Below are 19,506 nucleotides of genomic sequence, written 5' to 3'. Positions count from 1 at the left end.
ACACACACACACACACCATCACCACCATAAAAAAGGCCTGAAAAGAGACACATATCCTTGCATCAACAATTCTAAACTGCTCAATGTTTTTAGACCACTGAGTTTATTAGACCCTCTTGCTGACTTCATGGAGCTCAACAGAGCAGACGAGAGCACACAGCAGGCCTCCCACACTCTGCCTACCATGCGGACACAGCACTCCATGAGGCATGCCCTCACCAACATCACTGCTACAGAGGCTTCAGTACTCTCACACCAGACCCTCAATAACTCCTCTGCAGTGGTACATACCACACATTGCACAGATCATATCTTATTTCAAAGTACTGAAAAGAGGAAAATCAAACCCAGTGTTTTACAACTCACTATCTTACTGTACTTTCCTCAGAGTTCCCATGGAATGAGGTATCGGGGTCCTGCCTTGTGCTAACAACTGCACTGATGGAGCACTAAAAAGGAGAACGGTCCCTACTTGCCCTCCCTTCTTCACCTGACCGCACGGACACAATCCTGTTGACACCATCCATGACAGTGAGAGGATCGTGGCGCCTCTCTGTGGAGCACTGCCGGTCAAACTCCACCCTGAGTCCTTCCGCACCTGGAGTATAAGCAAGCAGAAAACACAGTGGAAACTCCAGAGAGCAAGTAAAAGTCACAGTTCAGCAAGCACAAAGAGTGAGACCAAAGCCACAGTTAGGAGCTGGCAAAGAACCAACACCAAAATCACTGCCTAAGCCTGATCAGTTTCCCCATCATTTGCCCAAGAGGCTCTGCCCATGGACGGACTAATGGGCTGGAAAACCACCCACTCGGCCACGCCGTTCTGGTTACTCTCTCATCTCCAAGCAAGCTCCCATGTTGCAGTTCTATCATCTGAACAAGCTTATAACACATTATGAAGTTTGGAAGAGGCAGTAAGGGTAATCCTGAATGACCCCTAAGTCCGTGAGTTACATACTGAGTCCCCCATTTGGCACTATGAGAGGTACAGCAATCTTTGAGAGGTAGGAGGAGTCTTGTGCGAGGCCCTTAAGCCAGTATGTGGCTTAAGGTATGTGTGAAAAGTATGTGTGTATGTGTGAGCAGTATGTGTGTATATGTATATATGTGTGTATGTATGCATATATGCATGTGTGTGTATGTGTATATGAGTGGTTACATCCAGGACCTTGTCTTTGGATAGAGTCTGCCCCTGGCCTAGAGCTCATCAATTTGGCTGCACTGGCTAGTCACTGAGTCCCAGAGATGCACCTGCCTCTGTCTCCATTGGCTGGAGTCCGATGTGCCCACTTCTTTTACATGGGCTGAGGACTGAACTGTATTGAGTTACAGCTACAGCTGGTGTTTTTTGTTGTTTTCTTGATGGTGGTCTGTTCTGGATTTTTGGTTTGTTTGTTGTTGTTGTTTTTTTTCTGTTTTTGTTTGAGATAGGGTCTCACTGTGTAGCTCTAGATGTCCTGAACTCACTCTGCAGACCAGGCTGGTCTTAAATTCACAAAGATCTGCCTGCCACTACTTCCCGAGTGCTGGGATTAATGGCATGCACCACGATACCTTTTTTTTTTTTTTTTTTTTTTTGTGATTTTGAGACAAAGTCTCACTTTGTAGTCCTAGCTGGCCTGGAACTCACAGGATTTACAGGCCTGCCTCTACCTCCTCTGTGCTGGGATTAAAGGCTTGTGCTACCATGAACAGCTATGTTTTTAAACTTTATCATGAAAGTACAACAGATTAAAATAAAACTAAAACTAGATTAAAAAAATACTTTCTTAAACCATACTTCATTCTTAAGTTCAAGACAATGAACTGCACATGAAAAATGAACAAAATAAAAGTATTAAAACTTATTTTTAGAAAAACCAAAAGTTTGGAGTCAGTCATACCCAAACAAAAAATGAATGCAGGCCAGAAAGGTTCCACAAACCACCAAGAATTGCCACCATCATCTCAAAACAATAGAAAGACACAAGACAACAAGGAGCAAAATCAGATAAAAATTAGGAGAACCAAATAAAGTGCTAAAACTCACAAATAACTTATAATAAGAATTTTCCCAAATGAAGACTTAAACTAGAAAAAGACGACTCAGCACAACATGGTGCTGCTAAAACTGACAGAAGGGGTCGGAGGTAAATACACAAGGAAGGAAGTGTCAAACCCAAGACCCCAACACACAGATATCACATGCCCTGGGAAGAGAACTAAGTTAGGGCGGAGCATCGCAAACTGATTCAGGGACCATGAGGAACTAAAGAACACACCTTTATCTGAGAATATCACCTGGAATGACTAAAGTATATAAGTATATATGTATACATATGTGGGTGTGTGGGTGTGTATACACACATAGCCCAGTACTTTACTGCAGAAAAGCACAATGATTTAAATGAGGAAACAGTAAGCTCACACTTTCACAGATGAATAAGTCATCCAAGGATTAACACCAGAAAAGCAACCTTCCCAGCTCAAGTGTCAAAACCAACAGTGAACCAGGCTGAGACAGGGAGCTACAGAGGAATTTACTGCATGATCAGACAAAAGGCTAAGGGAGGAACATTTGATGCACTAAAGGTAAGGCTACAGAACAACTAAAACAGGCAATGCAATATCTCTAAGAGTTACTGTGGCAGATAAGAGCTCAGACCACGGCTAGTGAGATCTGAAGAAGAGATCCTGTCAAATGGTGTTTCTAGTGATTGACCTTCGTAGTGACAGAATTAATATCTCAAGTCTGTTCTGGTTGGGACCCGACATAAAAAGGAGATGCCGATGTGATGGAACAGGGCTAGCAGAGTTCACAGGAAAGTCAGTCATTGTGTCCATCTACCCACCCGGGTCACTCCTGTCACCAAAAATGTCTATAAACAAAGACGATAAAATTCTGTTCTAATGGGAGCTCACCATATCCAGCTGGACCGGGTCTGAATGAGCATGTGATCAAGCCGGATTCTCTGATCGTGGCTGACAATGGGGGCTGACTGAGAAGCCATTGATAAAGGCACTGGGACTTGTTTTTACAGCATGTTCTGGCTTTTTGGGACCCTAGTCTATATGGATGCACAGCTCCCTAGGACTGGATGAAGTGGGGAGGGCCTTGGACTTCCCACAGGCCTCACTGTCTAGATGTGTTCTTAATGATGTAAACATACAAATACTACATGAGGCACCTGAGAAAATGACAGTGAAAGGATTCACTCCCTTAAAACATGGTAAACACAAGAGGAAAAAAAATCAAGTCTGTATCCTGCCCTTCTCGTATAGACAGTTTCCCTAGGTAGCAGACTAAAAAGCGAAGGAAAACACCTTTCTAAAGTATTCCAGTTGATAAGTAAGAAGGAAGCAGTTCAGCCAACAGCACTACTTCACAACCTCCAATGGACCAATGACCTTGGTGCAGAGCAGCAACAGCAGCTGACGCTCTAAGATGTGTAGATACAGATGCGTTACTGACACTCTGAAATGTGCAAATACAGGTGCGTTACTGACACTCTGAGATGCACAGATACAGGTGCATTACTGACACTCTGAAATGCGTAAATACAGGTGCATTACTGACACTCTGAGATGTGTAGATACAGGTGCATTACTGATACTCTAAGATGTGTAGATACAGATGCGTTACTGACACTCTGAAATGTGCAAATACAGGTGCATTACTGACACTCTGAGATGCGCAGATACAGGTGCATTACTGACACTCTGAGATGTGTAGATACAGGTGCATTGCTGACACTCTGAGATGTGTAGATACAGGTGCATTGCTGACACTCTGAGATGTGTAGATACAGGTGCATTGCTGACACTCTGAGATGCGCAGATACAGATGCGTTACTGACACTCTGAGATGCGCAGATACAGATGCGTTACTGACACTCTGAGATGCGCAGATACAGGTGCATTACTGACACTCTGAGATGTGTAGATACAGGTGCATTGCTGACACTCTGAGATGTGTAGATACAGGTGCATTGCTGACACTCTGAGATGCGCAGATACAGATGCGTTACTGACACTCTGAGATGCGCAGATACAGATGCGTTACTGACACTCTGAGATGCGCAGATACAGGTGCATTACTGACACTCTGAGATGCACAGATACAGGTGCATTACTGACACTCTGAGATGTGTAGATACAGGGGCATACGGACAATCTGAGATGCGCAGACACAGGTGCATTACTGACACTCTGAGATGTGTAGATACAGGTGCACTGCTGACACTCTGAGATGCGCAGACACAGGTGCATTACTGACACTCTGAGATGCGCAGATACAGATGCGTTACTGACACTCTGAGATGTGTAGATACAGGTGCATTGCTGACACTCTGAGATGCGCAGACACAGGTGCATTACTGACACTCTGAGATGCGCAGATACAGATGCGTTACTGACACTCTGAGATGCGCAGATACAGATGCGTTACTGACACTCTGAGATGCGTAGATACAGAGGCATTACTGACACTCTGAGATGTGTAGATACAGGTGCATTGCTGACACTCTGAGATGCGCAGATACAGATGCGTTACTGACACTCTGAGATGTGTAGATACAGGGGCATTACTGACACTCGGAGATGTGCAGATACAGGTGCATTACGGACGCTGTGAGACGTGCAGATACAGGCGCATGACTGATGCTCTAAGATGTGCAGATACAGATGTATTAATGAGGTTGGTAGAAACCAACAAGAAAGCTTGCTGAGTGATAAGCCAATGGCATTCTGAATCAGAAAGGCCAGGCTGAGGAACATGCTGAATTGTGAGAGTGTACAAAAACAGAGTTGGTCTAAGGAGGGTAAGTTCAGCCACCTGAAGCCTCACCAGAGAAGTCATGTAGCAGGTGAAAGGGTGGAGTGGAGGAGGAGGAGAAACTGAAAATGTACTATTGAGGAACAGAGCCTGCCGGAATTGTACATCAGAAGTGCTGAACACCAGGACGACTCACGTCACAGGATGTGGGGGTTGCTTCTAAAGAGCTGGTTAGCAGACTTCAAACATAAGTCTCAGGGAAAGGGCATTCACCTAACAGCTGAGCAGTTGAAATTTACTTGGTGCATGTTCTAGTTAGCTGCAGCCATCACCCTGGCACAGCCTGGAATCAGCAGAGGACCTGCCAGGTCAGACTGGCCTGACTGATGGCTGGCGTGAGAGGCCCAGCCCACTGCAGACAGCACAATAGAGCTGTGGGTAGAAGCCTTGCACTTCTCCACTGCAGCCAAGCATCAGTGTGTGCACCAGAGTCAGCTGCTGTGTGCTGTGTCCACTGAAGATGCCTAGGAACAATGACAGCACAGCAGCCAAGCCTGGCTGCGTGAGAAAGCTAGCTGAGCATGAGCTCGAGAGCAGCACAGCGAGCGCCGTCGCTCCGTGGATTCTGCTCCAGCCTCCCTCAATACGGACTGGAGCCTGGAGGGAAAAGCCACATAAGCTCTTTCACAGCAACAGAAAGAAAACTAATATAGTGCAGCTTCTGTGTTGCATTTTATTTGACAAAGATTTCGGGAAAAGATCTGAAATGATCCTATTTCTTGTTTTTCACAAGAGGGAAATGGTTGCCCCTGACAGAGGACCTCACAGCCTTCCCAGGGTTGGTCCACATACCTGGTATCTTCACCGTGCCACTGGTGGAAGTGTCGTCTGTGTAGGGATGGCTACTCTCTACCACCACAGGCTGGGAGGAAAGACGGCCACTCTGCGAATCTGTGGCCACATCTTCTAACTCAGTTACACAGAGCTCCAATAACATGTCTGCCACCTAGGAAAGAACCAAGAAATGAGTTGATGCTGCTCCTGGGTCATGCATGCCCAATGCACGCTCATCCTGCTCTCTGCTTTCTACGGGGACAGGGTGGCAGAGTGGAACACTTGGAGTTCAAACAAAGTTAAGGGGCTGGGAAAATGGTTCAATGATATGTAAGCATGCAGACCTGAGATCAGATCCCTCAATTCCATGTACAAAGCCAGATTATGGCAATGCACACCTGCATTTATTGTGCCTAAGAAGTAAAGACAGGTTGTCCTGTCTGTCTTTCCAGCCAATCATTGTGCTCTGGGTTCAGTGAGAGACGGCATCTCAAAAAACAAAGTATAAAAATAATGGATGAAGGCGGTGGTGGCACACGCCTTTAAACCCAGCACTCAGGAGGATGAGGCAGGTAATTCTCTGTGAGTTCGAGGCCAGCCTGATCTACAAGAGCTAGTTCCAGGACAGACACCAAAGCTATTGTGAAACCTTGTCTCAAGAAGAAGAAAAAAAAAAAAAAGGAATGGATGAAGACACCTGACATTGACTTCAGGCTTACACACACACACACACACACACACACACACACACACACACGAGAAAAAAAAGGGAGGGAGAAAGAGCAGAGGGGTGGAGAGAACTGAGTTAACAAAGGCTTATTTTAGACCTGGCTTCCTTTCCCATAAAATCAAGGTACAGTAAAGGCATTAAGAGAATTAAAGACTTCGCAGTGAAAGCAGTGGGAGGCACGTCCCACAAGCACACTCAATATCCGATGTAGGCTGACTCCTAAGCTGGAGTTCCAGTGGTGACAACAGTCAACACCAAGAGCACTCTTTGGTGAGAAGAGTCTGATGTGGGAATCCCCTCTGTATGCTATGAATATGTTTATTACCATTGGTTAATAAAGAAGCTGCTTTAGCCTATGGCAGGAAAGAATAAAGCCATGCAGGAAATCTAAACTGAAGGCTGGGAGTCAGGGAGATGCCATGTAGCTGCTGAAGGAGAACGCCGGAAGGCCAGCATTGTACTGATACACAGATTAACAGAAACGGGTTAATTTAAGATATAAGAGTTAGTCAGGAATATGCTTGAGGCATTGGCCAAATAATGTTGTGATTAATATAGTTTCTGTGTGATTATTAGGGTCTGGACGACCAGGAAACAAATGAGCAGTCTCCATCTACAAGAGTCTGCTAAGGGGACAAACATATCATGGGCAGGAGCAGAAAGTTGAACAAAATCACCAAGATTCTAGAAGGCACTAGGAGTCAAGTCAGGCCAGGGGACAGGAACCAGGAACAACTGTGGCAGCTGGGCCCCAAACATGGTTGGGCCAGAGAGCTTGACATATAAGCCTGCCAAACTGAGCTGGATTCCTGGAGCCCATGCAAAGTGGGAGAAAGAAATGACTCCACAAATTACTCCCTGACCTCCACACATGTAGATGGCATGCTACCTTTCCCACACAATAGAAAATAAAATAAAAAATTACAGAGGCATGAATAAGAAGGGCAATATTGTCAGTTCCCAAATTTAACATTAAAAAAGCACACTCTATGTTTTTCAGGATTATTCTTCTACTCTGTCTCCCTCATATTTAGATAATAATTTAGCTTAGTAAAGTTATATTAATGGCAAAGTGATATCATTGCCACACAGGGGCCATTTTTAAATTAAGAGTCTCAGATATTAGATCAGAACAAGACATAGAGTAGCCATCTCACCATTGCAAGGACAATTAAGATGATTTCACCTGTAAGGTGTGGTCACGCATGCCTTTAATTCCAGTACGCGGGAGGCAGAGGCAGGTAGATCTTTATGCGTTTGAGGCCAGCCTGGTCTACACAACAATTTCCAAACCATTCAGTCAGGGGTGCTTTGTAAGATCGTCTTAAAACAACAAACAAAGAAATTAATAAAGAGCAGTATATCCTTATTTCTGCCTCTTCTGGAACCTAACTGAGTCACCAAATAGTCAATGTCACTGTCTACGAGCAGAATCCACAAATGGCCTTTGGATTTCAGAGCCCAGCCTACCATCATCCCTGTCAAAGAAAGGCCAGCCAGCTTCTTGGGGCTGGGAGAGCTTCTTGTTCTGATCTTGAATGCTAGAATTACACGTAGACGCCACCATGTCTGATACACAAATTAAAGTACAGTCACTTATTAATAAAATATATCTTCAGTTTTTGAGGTACAGTGGCTACATTTCAAGTGGCCCACAGCCGGGTGTCTGGTGACTACAGTTCCAGAGGGCTCATACACAGAACTTCTCTGCAGTGACACCAAGTCTCACCAGACTCAGTGCTAACACATACGAAAATAGCCAGGCCAGTTTACAAAATGAGTTCTAGGACAGCCAGGGTTGTTATACAGAGAAATCCTGCCTCAAAAAAAACCAGAAAGTTTTTAAGTCACTATTATTTCACAAACATTGCTAGGGTAACTGGTCTGCCATATATGGAAAAAATAATGCTGAACCATTAACTATTTTATTCTTTGTATCAGGATAAAATGCAGAAAGCTAAAACTATAAACATAATAAATGATATCATTAAAGTGATCAGGAGAAAATCTGTGAGATTTTCTTTAATACAATGTCATATATATAAAGACTTTTTTTTAGCATATTGTTTAAAAGTTATATATGAAAAACACTGGCAGATTTGTCTATGTTGAAATGAGAATTTGAAGAAAGGGCTGCCAGCCGGCCCGTGCCCGGCCTCAGCAGGAGCCAGAAGGCAGGGAAGCGCTGTTCACCGGCCCATGCCAAACCTCAGCAGACCAGAAGGCAAGGAAGGCTCACCTAATCAAGCTGGAACTCCACCTTCAGCAGCAAGCAAGGAAGGCCCGTACACCTGCGCCCATCCTCTATCCACAGCCAAGTGACATCCATCATGATCAGAACCTTGGCCCTGACTCTAATACAAGGAGCAACCATCTGAGCCTAGGGTTCACTGGTGCCTGGAGGACTGACCACCGGTGACACGGCCCCAACCACACCAATTGGAGGAAAATATGGACGGACAACAAGGTAAGAACATACTGAACAACACGAGGAGCAACACAGCACCAGCAGAAACCAGTGTGGCTCTACAGCAGTATGACTTGAACACCCCAACATAGATGAAGCAGAAGAAGACAAAACTAAAAAATAACTTTAGGAAAATGTTTGAGGCACTTAAAGAGGAAATGATAAATTTCCTCAAGAAGTCGAGGGAAAGATAAACAAAAAACTGGAAGAAATCAACAGAGCCCTTAAAGAAAACCAAGAGAAAGCCATCAAACATGAAAAAATGGTTCAAGACTTGAAAACCAAAATAGAAGCAACAAAAAAAAATCACAAACCAAGGAAATTCTGGAAATGGAAATTATGATCAGGAACCACAAACACAAGCATAAACAGCAGAATACAAGAAAGAATCCCAGGTGTCGAACATACGGTAGAGGAAATAGATTTGTTGGTGAAAGATAACATTAAATCTAACAAAAGCTTAACATAAAACATCCAAGAGATATGGTACAACATGAAAAGACCAAACCTAAGAATAACAGGGATAGAAGGAGAACTCCAACTAAAAGGCACAGAAAATATATTTAAGAAAATCATAGAAGAAAACTTTCCCAACCTGAAGAAGGATCTCCCTATGAAGGTACAAGAAGCTTACAGAACACCAAATAGACTGGACCAAAAAATACATGTTCCCTTGCTACATAATAATCAAAATACTAGACATGCAGAATAAAGAAAAAAAATATTAAGAGCTGCAAAGGAAAAAGGTGAAGTAACATATAAAGACAGACCTACTAGAATTACACTTGACTTCTCAATGGAAACAACGAAAGCCAGAAAGAAGGTCCTGGTCAAGTGCAGACATTAAGAGACCACGGATGCCAGGCAAGACTACTATATTCAGCATACACAGGGCTAGCAAGACCCCCTTTGGCTCTTGCCACCACGCCTGATGACCTGAGTTCAATCCCTGGAACATATATGGTGGAAGCAGAAAGAAACCAATTCCTAAATGTGTCCGTACACACACACACACACACACACACACACACACCTAACACAAACAAAAAAAATGAAATAAAAATAAAATAATGTGGATTTTGTTGTTCTTGTTTTCGAGACAGGGTTTCTCTGTGTAGCTCTGTCTGTCTTGGAGCTAGCTCCTTAGACCAGGCTAGCCTCGAACAGAGATCCACCTGCCTCTGCCTCCCAAGTGCTGGGAATAAAGGCATGTGCTACCACCACCCAGCAATAATGATTTTGTTTTTTTAAAAAAAAAAAAAAAAACAAGAGTTAGAGAGATGCCTCAGTGGTTAGGAGTACTTACTGCTCTTCAAACAACATAGGTTTGGTTCCTGCCACCTACACAGTGACTTACAACCATCTGTAAATCCAATTCAAGAAGATCCTATCCCTTCTTCTGGCCTCCGCAGGCACCATGTGTGAATGCGGTATGCACAAATACTCATACACAATTTAAATGAACAAACAAACAAACGAAGGAATGAATGAACAAACGAACAGTTAAATGAATAAACAAATGTTTAAAAACAGATATACACACTAGTTCTAGGCTGGATAGAAGAGTCACTGAGAGAACTGTCACATGTTGTCGTAAAGGACTGCTCCTCACCCTCGGTGACACCACGCGTGAAGAGCACTGGGTGCTGCAGAGAACGCTGACCCCAGGACTCACCTGTGGGTAGGCGGTGCCCATGCCCGACAGCACAGCCGAGAGCACGTCCCTGCCCCTGTCTCCAGCCCTGCTGCAGACTGACAGCTTGAGCAGGTCCACGACCACCCGGGTGTCATCAGCGATCAGCAGACTGGTGAACTCATCCAAAGACTGGGGCTCTGGACCTGATGTTTTACTTTGGCTTTCAACATCCTAAACCAATTGAAAATGAACAGTTAAAGAGAGAATGGAATATGGAGAGATAAAACTGACCAGCTGAGTCAGGACATGTCAGCAGTGGGGAAGGGACATCAAAAACCCGATCAAGACATGATGACCCCAAAGTCTCCACTGAAAAGCAAGGAATTACTTTACAGAGCTATATGAGCATCCATCAAAGAATAATGCCTTCACGATAAAGAAATGCAGTTTGCTGCTGTGACCACTTATGCAGCACAGGTAGGTGACACAGCATGAGGCTGGAAGGAGGCCACGGTGGGGGGACTAGGTTGTGGGGGGATTAGACTCAGATGACAACGGCAAAGCCTTCCCTTCTGGTCCAAGCATGGATGCTGTAGTGTGTGCAGAAAATGTTCACCATGGCTGTGGTTTGAAAGAAAATGGCCCTCAAAGGGAATGGCACAAATAGGAGGTATGGCCGGCCTTGTTGGAGTAGATGTGGCCTTGATGGAGGAATTGTGTCACTGTGGAGGCAGGCTTTGAGGTCTCAATGCTCAAAACACTCTCAATGAGACAGACCACTTCCTGCTGCTTTAAAATCAAGGTGTAGGACTCTCAACGTCAGCACCAAGTCTGCACACTGCCATGTCCCCCGCAATGACGATGGTCTGACCCTCTGACACTGTAAACCACCCTACACTGCCACAACCCCACGATGACAATGGATTGACCCTCTGACACTGTAAACCACCCCACACTGCCATGTCCCCCACAATGATGATGGTCTGACCCTCTGACACTGTAAATCACCCATCGACTGTTTCCTGTATAAGTTGCCGTGGTCATGGTGTCTCTTCAGAGAGACAGGAACCCTAACTAGGACAATAGCTTTTTCCTCCGAAGATGTTTTAAGCTCACAGACTGTTCATCTATGAAATTGCTCCTGTTCAACTCTATAAAATACACATGCTGAGATCCAGAGTCCTGTGCATTCTTCATAGAAAGCCTAGTCCACTCAGCCCAGTTCTCTGGGTTTCTGTGTCTGTCTTCGTTCTCTCACTGCCCACTCAGGTCTACCGACCCTCCAAGCCTTGCAAATAGGCAGCATTTTACTGTCTACTCTCTCCAAGTCAGCTAGAACACTCTCATCTGCTCACCTCTTCACCTTCCACAGACAAAGAAAGCCTCTGCTAACCTGCTAGAAGCTACTTTCTCCACACTATGAGTCTCCCACCTTGCAAGGCCCTACCCTGTGCAGACGCCTCAACTGAGTCACCTGTCCCCATCTAATTCTCAGCACACAAGTGTCCCTCGGCAGTACTCACAAAAAGGAAAAGGGGCCCCAGCTATCAGTGCTGGGGTGGCTCACAACTTCTGAACAGCCTAACACTCCTGTGAAGCAGTGGCAGGCACTAGGCCTGCATGTTCCCTAGGCAAAATCAGACTCAAAAAAGAGTAAGAGCCAGGAGGCTGTCCACTCCTCTCTGCTTTCCTGCCCTTGGAAAACCAGAGCAGAAAAAACAACAACAGGGAAAAGAGCCGCAGCTCTGAGTCCTGGGAACAGGGCTCTCCCCTTGGAGAGCAAGTGAAAGTCACCTGACATGATGCGGTTCCAGAATGATAGCAAAATCAGCCAGGAGAGTATTTAACTATTAATGCATAAAATATCATCAGTCTTAAGATGCAGAAGTAGAAATCTAACACTATTTGATGGAGATACTTAAAAAAGAAAAAAGAAAATATCTGGATTCCTGAAACAGAAAATACTAGCTATATACCCTTAAACATGAATTATACACCAGCAGAAAAAATATCTCACTATAATTCACAGGTTTAACAAAATCAGAAATAATAAGGATTTGAGGATATAATCCAGAAATGGCCTGTGTCTCATTGATAAATTTATAGTAAGGAAATCATACCATCCTCCTTTTACCTACAAACAGAAATTATGCCTTCTTCAGGATAATTTATGCATTAGACTCTTATCAGGAGATTGCCAGAAACAAAAAGTGACTACTTTACACAGATGGCTCTGTCTGGATTTATTCAGAGTTAAGAAAAATCATCTTTGACAAAGGGAGACCACCTGAGAAATCTCTGGCAGGAATAGATGGCCCAGATATCTGAGTCTTCATCCAGAACAGGTTCAAGACTGCTGCCTGAGATGATCAAGACTCACAAGATACTTCAGTCAGGACTTGATCATAACTCTAAATTTTCTTTAGGTCCCCACAAGATTATCAGCGCCTCCAACCAGCAGGAAGTAGCCTGGAATACTATGCCCACATTCACAAAAAAAATGGATTATGGATATTTTCCTTTGTTTTTTTTTTTTTTAAAAGAGGGGGAAGTGGTGCAGGAGAATTGTTTGTATTCTGTCAGTCATGTTTTAAATAAACGCTGATTGGCCAGGTAGGAGGTGTAGGCAGGAAAACCAGATAGGAAGTGGAAATGATGCAAGGAGAGCAGGATAATTCTGGGGAGGAGGAAGTTGATTCCTCCCACTCCTGCCCAGATCACCGAAGCAGCAGGATGTGAGCTGCCCCACTGAAAAAGGTACTGAGCCACATGGCTAACATAGATCAGAAAAATGGGTTAATCAAGATGTGAGAGTTAGCTAATAAGAAGCCTGACCTAACGGGCCAATCAGCATTATAACTTATAGAGATCTCTTGTGTGATTTTACTTTGGGATTAAACAGCTGGGGGAACAGGGCAGGACAAGAACCCCAACAGACAAACAGGCCCCTCATGTTACAGCTCTGCATCACATTCACAGAACACACTTCTGGTCAACAGTACCTATGGAGCAGATCCAGGGAAGCTACTATCAGAGCAATACAAATGTGTCCCTAAGTGGGAAAGCTGGCATAAGAAGGGCTGTGAGCAAGGTAACGTGACCTGGTGTGGTACTAGACATGAGGCTGGGACGGTGTCTACTGATGGGGTACCTGCTGGAGTAGATCTAAGTCAAGTGAGAAAGTCTAGCCGGTATGGAACTGGGGTGGTCACAAAGCAAGTCAAGTGAAGATGTAGTCCCTCAAGGCAGACAGACTGGCTTTGAGTATCAGTGCCTGCACACAAGCAAAGATACCTGAAGGCAAGTGGAAGCCAGCACAAAAAGTACGGGGACTACACTGTAAATAGATGGCAGAGCTTGTTTTTTCATATGTGTGACCTGGACCACTCCTGCAACACACACACAATTATTTCTCAATTCTCAATGAAAGGAAATGCTCAGAGACTTATGAGGGTGGCTCTTAAACAATGACAGAAATAACAGCACACTTAACTAGAATAGAAACCATGACTCTGTAACAATATAACAGAGGCAAACAGATATAGACAGACAAAAAGACATCCTGGTAAAACAGTAGATTAGAAACTGTATCTGTGTGAATGGATTTTGGGGAAAAAAAGTTATGATTTTAAAAAAAGACTGGGCGTTAGTGGCACACACCTTTATTCCCAGCACTCAGGAGGCTGAAGCAAGTGGATCTTGGTGAGTTCGAGGCCTGCCTGATCTACAAAGTTCCAGGACAGCCAGGGCTGTTACAAGAAGAAGCCCTGTCTCAAGGGAAAAAGACTCCTGTAAGAGAGAGCTAAAGGAAACGAGCACTGCGGGGTCTATCTCTCTGCCGATAAGGAGGCCAAGTCAGCAAGGCTCAGCTGCTCACACAGGAAGGGAGACTGTCTAAGCTGGGACACATGCATGTGCACAGAGAGGACAGGAAGGGCGTCGGAGGCTCGGCGGCTCTGTTCACAGACCCTGTCAGTGCATCTTCCTGTTTCCTTCGGCTCTGTCTTTTACACGATGCTTTCCTTCTGAGACATGGTTTCTCTGTGTAGCTCTGGCTGTCCTCACACTCACAGATGCGCTTGTCTCTGCCTCCAAGGGCTGGGATTAAAGGCACGCACCACCACTGCCCAGCAGAAATTTTTTTTTAATCTTAACTTCTTTTTTTAACCCAGGATGTCCTGTCTGTCTATATCTGTGTCTCTGTTATATTGTTACTAAGAAACAAAAGTGTGGCAGAAAGCTTGAAGCTGAGAACAGAAGAAACTCTCCAAAGAAGGCCTGCCATTGTCTGGGTCAGTTACACTCTACTGTGAAAATGCACTGCAGACACTCTTGTCTATGCAATAAAGGTCATCACTGGAGACACCACCTCAGAGTCTCAGAGTCGCAGAAAGCAACAAAACCCCAATACACCCAAGGCAAGGCTGCAATCTACAGCCAGGGGCCTTAGACTAGGGACTTGAGACAGAAAGCAGATCTCAGTCATGGGAACCTTCTCATCTGGGAGGACGCACATATACATGCACACACGCACGCGCGTGCACACACACAGTTTTGGTGTCATGGATTAGCAAGCTCGCTGGCAATGATGCACACCTACACAAAGGACATCCATACCCCACTGAGAGGACCCTGATTGAGGCTAGAATGCCTTGCTTTATCTTACTGATTCTTTACTTTTTATTATTTGCATTCATGCTGCTTTACCTTGTATCTCGCTGGAGAAGACTTTCCTGGCTCTCTGTCTCTAACTTTCTCAGCCACTTAAATCTGCAGCACGCCTCTTCCCATTCTCACTCTTCTCCTTTGCCACCTGTCCTTACCCTTGCTTTCCTGTGAAATACTGACAGACTTAGTGGGGTGGCTTCAAAGAAAATGGCTCCAAAGCAAGTAGCACTATTAGGAGGTGTGGCCTTGCTGGAGGAAGTGTGTCACCATGGGGGTGGGCTTTGAGGTCTCTTTTGCTCAAACTTCCCTCAGTGTGACTGTTAGTTATCTTCCTGTTACCTGCAAGATGTAGCACTCAGCTCCAGCACATCTACTGACGATAATGGATGGACCCTCTGAAACTATAAGCAAACCACCTCAATTAAATGTATGCTTTAGGAATTACTGTGGTCATGGTGTCTCTTCAGAGCAATAAAAACCCAAACTAAGGCATTTAACTAAAAGATACATCTATAAACTGTAGTTTTTTCAAGTAACATATACTAGTGCCACTCTCTCTGAAGTTTATGGGAGAGCTCTTGACTGATAAACCTTGAAATACAGTGTGTTCTAGCTTTAAATACGACTCTTGAACTTTTGAGTACGATTAAGGCAATTTTATATTTCAAGTCAAAGAAGATCTCCTGACCTCTTTGGTTTTGGTCATGGTTTCTGCAATGATGCTGGCAGCTCCTGGGTCATCTGTCACTGGGATAAATGGCCGAGATGAGGCTGAGGGAGCAGATGGTGTCACCGCAGAGGGGGTCACAGCATCCTCAGAGGAAACAATCTAATTGGAGAGGAACAGGGAAACCACTCGTCGCGTTCTGGGGTGACCCGGCACTTACACCACATTCCCAGCTAGCACCCTAGCGAGCCAAAGTAGCCCTAGAAACAGCGCACAAATCACTCTGCCCCAGCTCACACATCTCTAGAGATTTTTCCCAAACAAGCTAACACTTTTCAACTTTCTGATTCCTAACATTTCAGAATTCTAATTAGTGACTTTTTAACAGCATACAACTATTTTCATTTCAACACTAAGAAATTCTTTAAATAGACTAATTTTACCAAGTCAAACTCAAACCAAATAGCGGACACAAAACTTAAGTGACAGAATGAGTAGAATTTCCTAGGCACAAAGAAGCTACCTTCCCTTTCAAATTCAACACAGCCCGAAGCTGCCCCTTTACCTCTCTCTTTTCTTGCCATAGATTTGGACTCAGTCTGTCCTCAAGATCAGCAGCCAACATGCCTTCCTCTATGTTCATGGGGCTGGCCATTGCCGATGCATCAGAAGCAGGTGCTGAGGAGGAGAAGGAGGGGCATTCCACTGGGGCGAGCATGCCGGCTGGCATCAGGGCTCCGACCACCGCATCTCTGTCAGGACAGAAGGCCAGGACTGTGGTAAGCCACCCTGTCATCTGGGCACCACAAGAAGCGACAGAAAGGGTCAAGTGCTCACTAAAAGTATGTCCTTATTTTTATAGGCTACATATAAGTGAGTTTTACAAAACTACTGTGCATTTTTAGCCAACAGCTCTATGCTAAAATGTATATCCCAATCTTATTTATAGGTCTAAGAAACATAGTAACATTTCAGTCCACAATTGTGATTTTATATGACTGTATCAACTAGAAAGGTCCCAGTGAATTTAATTTACATGTATACGAGAAAGTTCTTATAACATTAATATAATGCATTTCTCAGAATGGAACCTTAATGTTATAGTAAACAACACATGGTTGTATTTTAGCAGACACAAGTAACAACAAGGGATGCTCACCTGTGGGTCATGATCCCTTTGGGGTCTGTACAATCCTTCCACGGGGATTACATATCAGATATCCTACATCTCAGTTATTTACGTTATAATTCATAACAGCATAAGAATTACAGTTATGAAGTAGCAAGAAAATAATTTCCTGATTGGGGTTACCACAAGATGAGGAACTTTATCAAAGGGTCACTGCATTAGGAAGCTGAGAACTACTGGTAAGAGCAGACTAGCTGTCCCTTGCTGACTGCTTGGGCTTTGCTCCTAGGCCCTGTAAGCACGGCTCTCAGACCCCACCAGGACACAGCCTGTGGGCGAGCACTGCTGCCCAGGCTTCACTGCTGGGAGCTGGTGGGACAGGGTCTAGGGGGAGTCCTGGGGTCAGGAGAGCATGTCACTGAGGGTCTTTCTCAACTTTTGACCATGAGGTGGGCAGGTTTTGCTCTGCCTCTGGCTCCCACTAATACATGCTACCAGAGACCCAAACCTGGGGCTAGCCACTATGGACCAAATAAAATCTCCCTCTTTCTAAGCTGAGTGTCTCTGGTGTTTTCTTAAATGCTGGGAAGCTGACTGCAACAGGCTCTGACAAGAGCAGCAAAGGAATATGTTAAGACAGCGAGAACCACCTTATCACATGGATGAAAAGAGCAATCTTTTTTTTTAATTGATTTTTTGAGACAGGGTTTCTCTGTAGCCCTAGCTGTCCTAGAAATCACTCTGTAGACCAGGCTGGCCCCGAGTGCTGAGATTGAAGGTGTGCGTCACACTGCCCAACAAGAATAATCCTTTTAAACAAGACCTTAAATTAGCATCAATTCATTCTTCCTCTTACCTAATACTGATATAGAATTATCAACAAAAATGAAAACATCTTTAAGCCCGATGTTCTGATTCATATTTCAGTAATCAGCTGGGTTTTCTCTGTAAGGCACCAAGAGCCCATCAATCATTAGCATGGATGTGTGATTCATAACTGCACAACTGTAGCACTCACGACTAATAACACAACACTTTCCTAAGCATCTGCTCAATTACAATACTACAAACCATGAAGTCCACAGCGAGGTAGGGTTTACAAACCCATACACAGCCTACCTCGCATACATAATCTGCAGTGCGGTAAGAATGTGTGATAAGGCCTGCTGCTTGGCCAGGTTTCCTTCCAGCGACAGGAGGATCTTGGCAAGAGAAGGGCGATTAGGCTTACAGTTATTTGCACCATTTATCTTATTGCTGGCAGAAGAAGAATCAGCATCTGAAGGCACACCTAAGGGGAAACAAAAACCAAAGCTGTTTTTAAGATCACAGATTGCTCTTTCTCTATGTGGTTTGACCACTTAGGCTATCTTGAAAACAGACCACAGTCTGCATTTTGCTTTTCATGCAGCAGCACCTGAACACACCAGCCAGACTGGCAGACCCTATGATTCACAATCCACAGAGGTCTCAAAAGGCTCCTTCCTGGGCAGCCAAAGTATCAGCATGGATAGGGAGGGGCAACCATTACCAAATGACGGCTGCTGAAAAAAAGTCAGTCTTCTTCAGAGAAGACTGCCCTGAGAGGGGACCAGGCTCCAGCAGACCAAGCACATACAGGCAACACTAAATTGACTCAGTAAGTATTGGGGGAAGGGGGGATGATGAGGGAACAGAAGAGAATTTGGAGGAGATAGAATGGGGGCCTGGATTTAATCTAAACATTACAGACATGCATATTTTTTTATTTTATTGGTTTGGTTTTTTGTTTGTTTGTTTTTAGACAGGGTCTCAGCATGTAGCTCTGCTGTCCTAAAACTCACTACATAAAGTTCCCATCAAGGCAGGATTTACAAACCAATACACAAGAGGCTGATCACTAAACTACAATGAAAAACAAGTTGGGGAGAAAAGGGTTCATTTTGCTTACACTTCCACATCACAGACCATCGCTGAAGAAAGTCAGGGTAGGAATTCAAGGCAGGAACATGAAAGCAGGAACTGATGCAGAGCCCATGATGGAACACTGCTTGCTGGCTTGTTCTTCAAGGCCTTTTCAGACTGCTTTCTTATACACTCTAGGACCACCTGCCCAGGGCTGACACCACCCACAGTGAGCTGCACCCTCTTCATCAATCATTAATCAAGGAAATATTCTACACTCTTGTCTACAGGTGATCTAAAGGATGTAATTTTCTCAAGAGTCCTCTTCACAAATAACACTAGCTTGTGTCAAAAACTGACCAACACAGTCATAAAATGCTGTGTTTTACTATAGTACATAGAAGCTGTAGTAAAAGTTCCTGAAAATTTCCTATGAAAGAGAATGAAAAGGACTATTCTTGCAAAATAACATAACTGCATTATACCCAGAGACTTGTACACACATACCCAAGGTAAAATGCATTGGTGTATGGCACGTAGCCAAAAATTACAGGGCAGACAGAATGCAATATAACACAATACACAAATCATAAGGAGTATAAATCAGCCAATGAAATCAACCGGAAGTTGACAGAGATATTATAACTAGTAAAGAAAACACTTATTTAGTCCAAAAAGCAGGTAGAAACATGACAATATGAAAACACCCAACATCTGGGGAAGGAAACCTCCGGGTAA

At 44.3% G+C, this 19,506-nt stretch overlaps 1 protein-coding gene across 1 annotated transcript in view; it reads right to left on the bottom strand.

Moving 5' to 3' along the window:
* Herc2 (HECT and RLD domain containing E3 ubiquitin protein ligase 2) overlaps positions 1-19,506 on the bottom strand; it is a 171,143-nt gene that overhangs the window by 28,114 nt on the left and 123,523 nt on the right. Inside the window, 6 exon segments of the mRNA XM_085682685.2 lie at positions 491-598; positions 5,606-5,759; positions 10,460-10,651; positions 15,777-15,917; positions 16,321-16,507; positions 18,004-18,175. Of these exon segments, the coding sequence (XP_085538811.2) occupies positions 491-598; positions 5,606-5,759; positions 10,460-10,651; positions 15,777-15,917; positions 16,321-16,507; positions 18,004-18,175 (954 nt within the window).

The sequence above is a fragment of the Myodes glareolus genome, chromosome 24 (genome assembly GCF_982192425.1).
Source record: "Myodes glareolus chromosome 24, mMyoGla1.1, whole genome shotgun sequence".
Taxonomy (NCBI): Eukaryota; Metazoa; Chordata; class Mammalia; order Rodentia; family Cricetidae; genus Myodes; species Myodes glareolus.
This window is presented reverse-complemented; position numbering and strand designations above follow the sequence as displayed.